The sequence below is a fragment of the Oncorhynchus tshawytscha genome, linkage group LG15 (assembly GCF_018296145.1).
Source record: "Oncorhynchus tshawytscha isolate Ot180627B linkage group LG15, Otsh_v2.0, whole genome shotgun sequence".
Taxonomy (NCBI): Eukaryota; Metazoa; Chordata; class Actinopteri; order Salmoniformes; family Salmonidae; genus Oncorhynchus; species Oncorhynchus tshawytscha.
Genome location: NC_056443.1, coordinates 1,416,761 through 1,428,744, shown reverse-complemented (window position 1 = coordinate 1,428,744; position 11,984 = coordinate 1,416,761). Strand labels below are relative to the sequence as shown.

Genomic DNA, 11,984 nt, shown 5'->3' with positions numbered 1-11,984 from the left:
TTAGCGCTCCAACTATTAAGCAGTAAGTCATAGAGACTACCGCAAATATGCACTCAAAGAATGTGTGGTTTCTAGGTCTCTGTGTGAGTGTGATTGAGTCTCTCTCTGTCTCTGTGTGTGTTTGTTAGTGTGATTGAGTCTCTCTCTGTCTGTGTGTGTCTGTCTGTGTGTTTGTGAGTGTGTCTATAGAAGTGAAGGTGATTAATGTAACATATTTCTTCTTTCGTTTAATGTTTTTCCAGAAAAATGTTTTATTTATATTATTGACTGTATAAGGAATTCACAACTTAACAAAATGTAAGCATTCCAAAATTGCTTTGGCATTTGCGAAATAAGTAAGATGACTGCAAAAAGGTTGACCCATTGAGTACAAAATGGAACTTCACATTTGAGACAGTGATCAAGAATTCAGTGAATTCAGTGAAAAACAGACAATGAAATAAATGAGCTAAACGTGAAAGAGCAAACAATTGCATGTTTGTGTGGACTAGCATGTGTCTAAAGTTATCTCAACATATTCATATTCACAGAGAACTTGAAAATAAAATAATTAGCATTTAATTTGGTTTCAAGTCTGATATCATCAATTCAAGTTATTCTGTCAGAGAGGAGCAGTATAAAATGTTTCAAAAGTATTATTTTGGTATTCACAAAAGATGAACTTCCATTCAAATAAAGAGAATGGGGACAACGAGTCATCAGAAGATTCAACATGCCTTAAATACATACGGTTAAAACAATATTCCTCTTATCTTGTCCCAATCACATTGCCATAGTAAATTATTGTCTTTTTTGGAAAAACACCATTTCAAGGTTTTCTACCACTTTCAGATCAATGTGTGTTGTATTGAAACAGCACATTCAGCAACTCAGACATACTGCACTGTTGCATTAAGCACTTGTGACTATAGGACGAACATAAGGCACAACTAGTGGTCAAAGACAGTAGTGCAGTCCAATCACACTATCTACAGATTGTCAGGTGACCTTCACCCAACAAGGTTGAGGTCAATTCCATTCCCATTCTACCAATTCAGGAGACTCAATTCAACAACTGAAAATGGCCCATTATTTTCCATTGACCAATTCATTGCATTAATTCTTAAATTGACAGAGTTTGGTTTGACCCCAACCCTGGCGTCTAATATGTAGTTCTCAACATAAGTATGCAAATGTGTAGTCCACAGATCAAAAATCCATATAGATTAGCATAGTCACTTCCATTCGTTAGTAATCATCTGCCCTTGGATCCAGGAGACTATAACTAGATGCGATTGGCTGGTGGAAGTGTGTTTCTTATATGACGATGGACCTGAGGAGACGGAAGCACATCATGAGGTCTCTGGGTATTGGTGGCTTGACCTCATTGCCATCGAGACGGAGGTAGCGGAGTTTAGGAGCGGTCTCAGTGACATAGCCCTCCAGAGCATCAGCCGACACAGGGCAGATATCAGATCCATTCACACCTGCAATTGCAAATACACCATCTTAGCAAAACGGTCATACAACTCATCAAAAACATTTTCCATTGATTATAATAATATAATTATCTGGATTTTAAACCAATCATCAGTTAACCATCCTGGCTATCAGTCAATGTATCAATGAAACTAGAACAGTGTCAAAAACATACTCTTAATCTGGTTGTGGTCCAGGTGGAGGTGTTCCAGGCCTGAGGGGATCATAGGAACCTGAGTTAGCTGGTTATGGGACAACTGCAGGTCCAGGATGCTGGACATGTTGAACACGTTCTTGGGCAGCCCGCCGTTTCCCAGCTTGTTGCGGTTGAGCCTGAGGAAGGCCACCTTGGGTAGACCCTTAAAGTAGTCAGCGGGGATCTTCTCAATGGCGTTGTTGTCCAGGAAGAGCTGGGTGATGGTGATGGGGAGGCCCAGGGGCATGGTGGTAAGCTGGTTCTTGGCCAGGTTGATCTGGACCAGGTTGCTCAGGCCCTTGAGGCTCACCTCGGTCACTGCGTCATCCTGGAGCTTGTTCCCCTGCAGTTCCAGCAGTGTCAGCCGATCCAGACCTGAGAACACCCCGGCGGGGATCTTGGAGATGCGGTTGCGGGAGAGGCGCAGCTGCTCCAGGCTGGAGGGCAGGTTGGCTGGGACGGAGCTCAGCAGGTTGTCATCCATGAAGAGGTGGACCAAGCGGAGCATGGCGGCCAGGGCACCCTCCTCCATGCCCTCGCTGGTGATGCGGTTGCGGTTGAGATTGATCCAGCGCAGCTGCGTGGCGTTGCGGAGAGCATCTGTTGACAGTACGTCAATGAGGTTGTTCTGCAGGTACAGATACCAGGTGTGTGGGGGGATGGTGGGGATGCGCTTCAGAGCCTTGTTGTCGCAGTAGACGGCGTTGGGGAAGCTGGGTGGGCAGCGGCACTCTTTGGGACAGGCCTGTAACTGGGCCATATAGTCGCCGTAGGACATGTCAGGGCTCTGGGCCAGAGCTGGACCGACCAGAAGGAGGACAGAGGAAAAGGCCAGGAGAAGCGCCATCTTAACACTCAGCCTGGGGTAGAGGAGAGAGAAAACACATGAGATGAGACTGACTCTTATGCAAAACACAGACACAGATACAGGCACAGACACAAACCCTGAAGAGAAGATCAAGAACATGGTTGAACAAACACACCGACCCAAATACACAGATGATGATCTCTGCATGTTCCAAGATAACTCAACATGGACCGGATCGAGGACTAGGGGTTAGCACTTCATTGTGACGTATCCTGTTTTTTTTTTAGACAAGTCTCGTTTCCTCTCACCTTATTTTAGATTAAGTGCTTTCAAGTACAGATGAGCTTATTTGGACATGGTGCATTAAGTGTGCAAGTGTTCATCAAGCTGCCTTAAGTTCATTCACATGTAAACAACAACGATTCCAGGTGTCTCGTTAATTTAGTCCCTTATTGAAAAAACTGCCAGGCCTTCCATCAATGGCTAGCCCAAACTAGCCGTAGCTAGCTTTAAATCTCCTGCATTGAAGCAAGGTCATTAGCAATCGAGTTTACATGAAGTTAATGAGCGTTGGCACATCATGTGGTCGGGCCAGCTGTCCACTGGGTCCATTGGAGATTATAAGCTTTCTTAAGGACAGGACGCACTGCCAGGTCAGCTAATGGCCTTACACAAATACTTCTGATTGGATGTTAATCTGTCAAATCGGCTCATGCATGCAAGAGGTAGTTGAGGTTGGCCTGTGGTTGGGTGCTCCTTTAGGAGTAAAACACAGAGCAAACCAAATCCACCTGACTCTGTTGTGGATGAAGCACAATCTGTTACACCTGACATTGGTAATGAATTAAAGTACCCACCAACACACCTAGCCGTGGAATGCCATATAAACATTTATACATACAGTACACAGATGCATATAAAAGCAGATACCACGCAATCATGACAGAGAAAGTGGAATTAACCTACATAGAAGAGGAAAAACATGGAGAAAAGAGGAACTGGGGATGATAGCGAGACAGGAAGCCAAAGTGACAAAGAGATTGACAGAGGCAGACAATAACTCAGAGGCATCTAAACTCTGCAATAGCACATCCACCCATCCTGTCCCAGAATGCTTGATTCCTCTCAACTGTCATCTGGTGCTGGTTTAAATTCTTGGTGTGTGCTCCACACGTTGGTCTGGAACTCATTTTCAACAGGCCTGGTTATGCCATGGCTGGGCCCACTTCAAAGACGTGGCCCGCTCACCTGTTCCTGGGGCCCCTGGCATCTCGTATCTCACTGTATGGGGCCAAAGATCTATGGAACACCATGTGTCCATGCCTCTAACCTTAGAGAACTGTTGGGTTAAACTTTCTACCTGACCATAATTATAGCTGCTAGTATTTAGTTTGGCCAAGGTCAGGAAAAGTTACTTTTACTTATCACATTTGTCAAATGGGAAATTCCTGTTAAGCAAACTGCCGTAAAGACCATAACTGGAATCTCTCCAGAGCCTCACTCTTTCAAAGCCTCAAATCCATTCACAAGCTCTGGTTTTTCAGTGCAATTACCTACAGTATAGTACAAATGAATGCAGAAAATCGCCAAATAAAGGTCCAGCCACTCAATGTGCCTCAACTTTCACCTCCCAGAACTGAACTCACATTGTCTTTGTGACCATTAGTTTGCAAGCAAAGTCAGATCTATACCTACTTTTCCTCAAACTGGAAACCCAATTTAATCGTCCCCTAGACCCCCACGTACCTTTGAGTTCAAGTGATTTTCCAAAGTCTGTCTTTGAGCCCTGTTTCTGCCTTGCTTAAGAAATGTGGTAGCAACTGCAGTCCCAAACTCAGAGAAACACCTCTCACCTCCCCTGTATTTGTACCATCGGTGTCTTCATTCAGTTGGTGGGAACCCTTCATTGACAGTCACACTGTAGTTCCTCTCGGCCAATCAGAGGCCTGTAATCAGAGGTCATAATCCATGTGGTGATTTTTTCCCTGTTAAGCCTGCGACGGTGTGGTAGCTGAGGCTGTGAGACTTGGCCCACTCAAAATCAGGCTAATACGGGCCTATAACTCACTATGAAACCACCCTAACCCTTCTGTCCACTCCCCGTTCTCCCATAGTTGGCATTTGGCACCATCTCTCTGTTTATGTCCTTCAGGTAAATGTTCTGCTGAGATCTCTAATGTACTTAGCGCTAATCAGGCAGCGATGTCTGAATGGAACAACTCAACTCTGTTTGAAAGAAACAAATCTACGTCTCCTCATTTTTTTGTGCGGAATGGTGCAATAGCAATCCATGTGTTCCTCATAATAGTGACTTGGCCATAAAAACCCAGGAGAAATATGGTCACAGTGTCTCCTTGTGTTGGCATGATAAGGGATGTGCTGATGGCCCTCTTTTGGGCCAAATCATGACATAGGATAATCCCACTGACAACGTATGGCTTTGACAATGTCTTTCAGTCCTTGGTGTTCTTTCTGACAGTTCTCTGAATTGGAATTCAGAGAACTGCAAACAAATTATACACTGTGGGAACAAATGGACTTTTGCTAATGATTCAGATTTGTTTAAATCCTTTCTGATGCGGACCCACCCAACAATCTTCCAGCACAATCGGACACAATCAGACTCTGACCTTAAAAGACATCAAACCCAGTACAATTAAGTACACATCGGTCTGTCCAGACATGAGACTTAATGGGGTGGGGTTAGAGTGAAAATAAGGGGATTTAAAAAGTGTAGACTGGGTTGGCAAAGTGTTCTCAAGTTAGGATTGGGTTTGGGCTAGCTGGGATGGGTAGGTCATTTTGTTTAGCTCATTCTCATTTCCTTTGAAGCTGCCATAGGCCCACCTAATACCTTGGGATAATCCCATCTGATTGGCTTGGAGCTAGCCTTGATCCAAGATGTGCCGCGAGAGACCAATAGGGATCGTCTCGTGTCTGGCAAGCTGCTAGTACACAATACAGTCACTCCTCAACACAATGCGAGAGGTAGAAACACTCTAACCCCTTAATGAACAGTGACTGTGCTTGAGTCACGGTGCATATCTCCTCACAGGTTATTTTACCTCAAAATGGGAACAGACACCATGTTGCTTTCACTCAAAAATAGAAAACTCCTAAAAAGACTTAGCTGTTTTCAAAACCTGGAAGTTGCAAATCAGTGATGCATATTGTTTATGTCCACTTATAATGAAAATATGTGAGTTTCTGGTTTGGCATATACAGCATCTCATCTGACATGCTCTCAGATAACGGTCTACAGTTTGTTTGATCTCCATCGTCATCACAAAACACTTTGCTGTTGAAAAGACACCCTCAGCATATGCCCACCACTCTATAGTGGTAGCAGTCTAGCAGAGCTGGTATATCAATAAAGATGGAGAAAGGTGTGGTCATTGCCAGAGTCAAGTGCTCCACACCTACACATCATCCCCAGCTTCCAATTGGCTCATTCATCCCCCCTCCTCTCCCCTGTAACAATTCCCCAGGTCGTTGCTGTACATGAGAACGTGTTCTCAGTCAACTTACATTATAAAATAAGGGTTAAATTTAATTTTAAAAATCATCTGTTTCTCCTTAGAGGCACTTACACATCAGCAGTAACTATATAGTAAAACTGGTCATGAGAAATGTGCATGAAATGGACAAACAATAACAATTAATGAAGTGTTCTGCACTGCAAACCAACCACAGTAACTTGGCAATACTTCAGTCATGTTTTTACCTCGTCTTGATGGAAATCAGATGTCTCTAATCAAATGAAAGATTAGACTGCAGATATGCACCACAAGGGAATCCATCCATTAGGATTTTCATTAGTATAACTACATTACTATTGATTTAATGGCAAAGTGACGACCAAGTTTTCATAACCTCACTGTATTATTAACTTGTGACTCAGGGCTTCTGATTATGTTGCAGAATGGAACAAAACAGGATTGAAAACAAATGTTGGCCACTTCCCTGTTTGACAATCTGAAAAGAAACATGTGGAGGAGTATGATAATGTCAATTTCCTGGAAGAGGTTTCCAGTCAAAGCCAGCTATGTTAATTAGTTAAAGGACTGTGTTTGAACGGGCTTCAGTTGGGTTCAGATCTACTTGATGACTGCGCTGAAATGAAATGGACTTCTCTCCAGCATTGATCAGAAGACATTCAGCTCAGTTACAGCTGTGTTAAACAAGCCCTGTGTCAACATAAGACTACAAGGCTCTGGAAAGCAGAACTATGTCTGGCATTGGAATATGAAACATGATGCCGTTTTTATCTCTGCAGATTTTACAATAGTATCTATGGATATTTAAATGAGACTGATTATGGAATAAACTCTTCCACTTGAAAAGAACAGAGGCCCGCACACTGAATATGCTCTCAATTTACCACCTGCTCTTGACCTGACAATGTTCAGTGCTGGATTGAACCGTTGCCAGTAAAAGGTGGTAAATTGGGAGCATATTCATTATGCAGGCCTCTGTTCTTTTCATGTTTCATTCTTTAGCCCAGCACCTACGTTTTTAAGGATGTGTGTATGACCACAAACATTTCTATAAACTCTTCCACTGCTGTCATTATCAATCTGTTACTGCATTATTTCTTTCCACTAACAAACTTCAAAACATACTTTTCAAGAGAGACATTTAACTAAGAAACAATCTGCGAATACACTTGTGCCAAAAACCTGTTCTAATTCTAATTGAATGGCACACCCCCTGCAAGACTGCAGCAAAATGCACAAAATCCTGTTCTAATTCTAATTGAATGACACACCCCTGCAAGACTGCAGCAAAATGCACAAAATCCTGTTCTAATTCTAATTGAATGACACATCCTGTTCTAATTCTAATTGAATGACCCCTGCAAGACTGCAGCAAAATGCACAAAATACTGTTCTAATTCTAATTGAATGACACACCCCCTGCAAGACTGCAGCAAAATGCACAAAATACTGTTCTAATTCTAATTGAATGACACACCCCCTGCAAGACTGCAGCAAAATGCACAAAATCCTGTTCTAATTCTAATTGAATGACACACCCCCTGCAAGACTGCAGCAAAATGCACAAAATCCTGTTCTAATTCTAATTGAATGACAAACCCCCTGCAAGACTGCAGCAAACTACACAAAATACTGTTCTAATTCTAATTGAATGACACACCCCCTGCAAGACTGCAGCAAAATGCACAAAATCCTGTTCTAATTCTAATTGAATGACACACCCCCTGCAAGACTGTTCTAATTCTAATTGAATGACACACCCCTGCAAGACTGCAGCAAAATGCACAAAATCCTGTTCAGCAAACTGCACAAAATCCTGTTCTAATTCTAATTGAATGACACACCCCTGCAAGACTGCAGCAAAATGCACAAAATCCTGTTCTAATTCTAATTGAATGACACACCCCCTGCAAGACTGCAGCAAAATGCACAAAATCCTGTTCTAATTCTAATTGAATGACACACCCCCTGCAAGACTGCAGCAAAATGCAAAACAAAATGACACCCCTGCAAGTTCAAAACTAATTGAATGACACACCCCTGCAAGAAGACTGTTCTAATTCTAATTGAAGCACCCCCTGCAAACTGCACAAAATACTGTTCTAATTCTAATTGAATGGCAAGACTGCAGCAAACTGCACAAAATACTGTTCTAATTCTAATTGAATGACACACCCCCTGCAAGACTGCAGCAAAATGCACAAAATCCTGTTCTAATTCTAATTGAATGACACACCCCCTGCAAGACTGCAGCAAACTGCACAAAATCCTGTTCTAATTCTAATTGAATGACACACCCCCTGCAAGACTGCAGCAAAATGCACAAAATCCTGTTCTAATTCTAATTGAATGACACACCCCCTGCAAGACTGCAGCAAACTGCACAAAATACTGTTCTAATTCTAATTGAATGGCAAGACTGCAGCAAACTGCACAAAATACTGCTAGATCTCTGGAACGCATTGTTAGTTTTTGGAACAGAAACTGGCAGCACAAAGATCAAAGGTAAAGACCAGAACACTTCTCATATCAGTCTCTCCAGGTGAAAATAATGCCCCCCAAAAGAAAAGATCTGAAAAGGATGACTCATCCACACCCCTTTTAGCCTTTCACCCCTCTTCAGGAAAAACAATACCTGCTTCTCCAAACGGTGTTTGTTGGTAGTGTATGGCCAGGTGATGCTTGGCTCAGGGGTAGTAGTGGTTGTCTGGTCCTCCAGTACTCTTCTCTGGTGCTGGTCCACAGTGCTCTAACAGTCTCAGTTGCTCCCTGCGACCAAGGAGGAGAGAGAGAGAAAGCCCTATTAGATTCTGTATTGTTTTTAATATTATTTCCTCAAGGCTGTACCCTTGACATCCACTGTTGGATCAGAGAGAGGGTGTGTGTGTGAGGGTGAGGGTGGGGGGTAAGAGTGGGGGTAGGGGTGAGGGTGGGGGAGTGTGTGTGAGGGTGGGTGGAGGGTATGGGTGAGGGTGGGGTGTGTGTGGGTGAGGGGGTAGGGGTGAGGGTGGGGTGTGTGTGAGGGTGGGAGTGTATGGGTGAGGATGGGGGTGAGGGTGTGTGTGTGTGTGTGTGTGAGTGTGTGTGCATGCGTGTGTGCGGGTAAGGGTGGGGGTATGGGTTTGTGGGGATTGTCCTTTCGGAAGTGTTCATTGGCTACTTTTCACCAGCACAGCAGGTTTTTAAAGGACCAAAGAGTTTGTTCTGCTTTGTGTTTAAATTTTTATAATGGAAAAAATTATGGTGATACTGGTATTGTCCCGGCCCTAGCTGGAACGTCGACCTGTACCCAATCATTATCGCCATAGCAATGCACATGACCTCTTCATAGGTTATGTTTATCATAGTGTAAGTCCAGGACTGAGTGGAGCTTAGGGAATCGTTCAGGCACCATGATAACCAAGAATGTAAGGCTACTGAGTACTAACACTCACAGGCACTTAGTGACACAAACAGAGCAACATGCACACACACAAAGAACATTGACAGGGTTAACACTGCAGCACTCTACCCCTCTCTACTGTCCCTTCATCCCTTCAGGCTCTCTGTTTATGTATTCCATTCTCTCTCTCTCTCTCTCTCTCTCTCTCTCTCTGTGTGATAAACAGGGCAGGCCCAGGGAGGCCAGGAGCAGAGCAGGGACATCTGGATCCTGGAGGGAGAACGAAACGGGGAGATGGAGAATAGAGGGGGCAAGAGAATAAAGGATATGGGAAAGAGAGTAGGGAGAAAACTTGCCCCAAAGTTTTCTGAGCAAAAATGATTTTCATTGTTGGATATAAGAATATAAAAACACCAGGAAATCAGTGATTTTAATTTAGGAAATCTTATTCTCATGCATAGTACAGAGACACACGGATTGTATACAAATGTAAACAATATTTTAAATGATTTTGTTTTAGTCAAATATTATATCTGTTTGGGCTTCTTGCAATCAATTTGCAGTCTGCAAATGATTAGTAAACATGACCATCCGCTCAAGAAAAAAATCATCCCATGGTTGAATCTAGTTGATGATCCCAGGAATTGACTATTCAGACAGATAAAATAGAGAAAGGAGGAAGGAAGAGAGGGGAGACAAAAACATTTAACAGAGGAAAGAAAGCGCATAGTGAGAACAGCTGGAGAAGGTGCCTAGTATGGGCCTTTGAGCCGAACGTCCTGGCCAAGCAGCTGATTAAACTTTCATGAAACATTTCCAAATGCAGGGAAGAGGAAGTGCGGGCCATGACTTTATGAAGGGCTTTATTGTCTAGACACGGCAGCAAGATCTCCAAGCTATTCTCCGACGGAGGAATGGCGAGGAGGAAGAGGAGGAAATGATATTGGATTTGGGATCAGTAAGAATGGTTGTGCAAAAACACAGTAAGACGTGAGCAATATTGTAAAGACTAATACAATGCGTGTCATCTAGGTAATTTAGGGGTTTTATTAATCCTGCCGCCCATGCTTCAATTTGGTTCAAATTTCATTTGAGGTAGGTCTCTTGTTTAGGTCAAAGAATATCCAGGAATATTCTAGAGTGACTAGACATATAGAAGCACTGGCAGAATAGCACTGAAAGAAAACCACTGTGTCAAATATAATATAGCCCTCTCAACGATATTATTTGTGAAAGAGGAGCAATTGCAAGGTGTGATTGACTATAACTGCGGGATCTTATTACGAGTAACAGGCTGGAAAAATTGAACGTCTGGCAACCCGTTCAGTGATACTCGCTAAAGACGTTTAGCTAATTAGTTGACCTGGAGCCTGTAGAAAGTGTCTGCTCTAATTGGGCATGCACGAGTTAGCCGACACCACTGATCCCAGCACAGATCCCATCCCAAATACGACTTTACATAGCCAGCATGCTAACAGTTCACTCCTACTACACATTACAGGTTTTTTTCGATTGCTAAACGACAGTGGACACAACTGGAGTCACATGTGCAAAACTCTAACTACAGTCTGCACAGCAGCAGTTCATGTGGACCAAACTCTAGTTCGTTTTTCATTGCTTGAACACAGTTTTCAAAACTCTACACACTTATCCCATGACTTTAACCACAACCTGCACAACACTGTGGATTTACAGCACTTTGTTCAAATGCTAACACACTGCTGTCAAAACTGTGAACCACACATTCAAAACGGAATAGATTTCAGCCTTGTGCCTTTCAAACACTGCTGATTGCAATTTCAGCTGAAAGGCTAAGCAGGTGTCTTGTTTTAGACTTGTTAGTGAACACACACACATATTACAGTGTATATAGGTAGAGCTCAGAAAGACTCATTTTGGAAATGGAACAAGGAAGATGGGTTGGTGGAGGGAGAAGGGTGGCAGGGAGAGGGCGGCTGCGTGGAGGAAGACAAAGAAGACAAAGAGCTGTTATTTCAGATGAAATAAGGGCTACACTTATAGACCATGTCGTGAACCATGGTCTCTCATTGAGAGAGGCAGGGTTGAGGGTGCAACCCAATCTGCAAAGATCCACAGTGGCATCTGTAATGCGAATTTTCCATCATGCAAACAGGTGAGAGTTACATCCTTACAGTAAATGAAAACATTACAGGAATCTATTTTGTATTGCAATTATAGAATATTTACACAGATATATATTACAGTAAGTTTGACTGTAAAATATATTTTTACAACAGGACCCAAAGGCTGCCCCCAACAGGGGGAAGAGGAAAAATATTTTCAGATGCGCAGGAAAATGCTATTGTTGACATGGTTGTTGTCAACAATGCAATAAAACTGCGGGAGATTCAAGATAGAGTGCTGGCTGATAATGATATATTTGAAAATGTTAATTCTGTCAGCACAACAACTATTGCTCGAGTCCTAAAGAAACACCAAGTTAAAATGAAACAGTTATACACTGTACCGTTCGAGAAAAACAGTGAACGGGTAAAAGAGCAAAGATACCAATATGTCCAGGTAAGACGTCTGAGGTTACGTACACAGCTATACAAAATATTTACAGTAAAAAAAAAACACTAGCATTTCTACAGTAAAACTGTGCACTTACTGTTTTTCAGA

The 11,984-nt window shown here is 42.8% G+C and overlaps 1 protein-coding gene across 2 annotated transcripts; it reads right to left on the bottom strand.

Moving 5' to 3' along the window:
• Positions 1–233: 233 nt before the first annotated feature.
• On the bottom strand, positions 234–8,795 carry LOC112267797 (keratocan-like). 2 transcript variants are annotated; one of them, XM_024445925.2, is made up of 3 exons: positions 8,595–8,795; positions 1,634–2,514; positions 234–1,466 (listed from the first exon to the last, which is right to left on the bottom strand). In XM_024445925.2, exons 2-3 carry the CDS (start codon positions 2,499–2,501, stop codon positions 1,297–1,299), a joined length of 1,038 nt encoding a protein of 345 aa, XP_024301693.2. In that variant the 5' UTR covers positions 2,502–2,514; positions 8,595–8,795; the 3' UTR covers positions 234–1,296. The 2 variants fall into 2 exon arrangements, with proteins under 2 accessions (XP_024301693.2, XP_024301692.2); XM_024445924.2 differs by lacking the exon at positions 8,595–8,795 and adding an exon at positions 4,209–4,544.
• Positions 8,796–11,984: the final 3,189 nt, after the last annotated feature.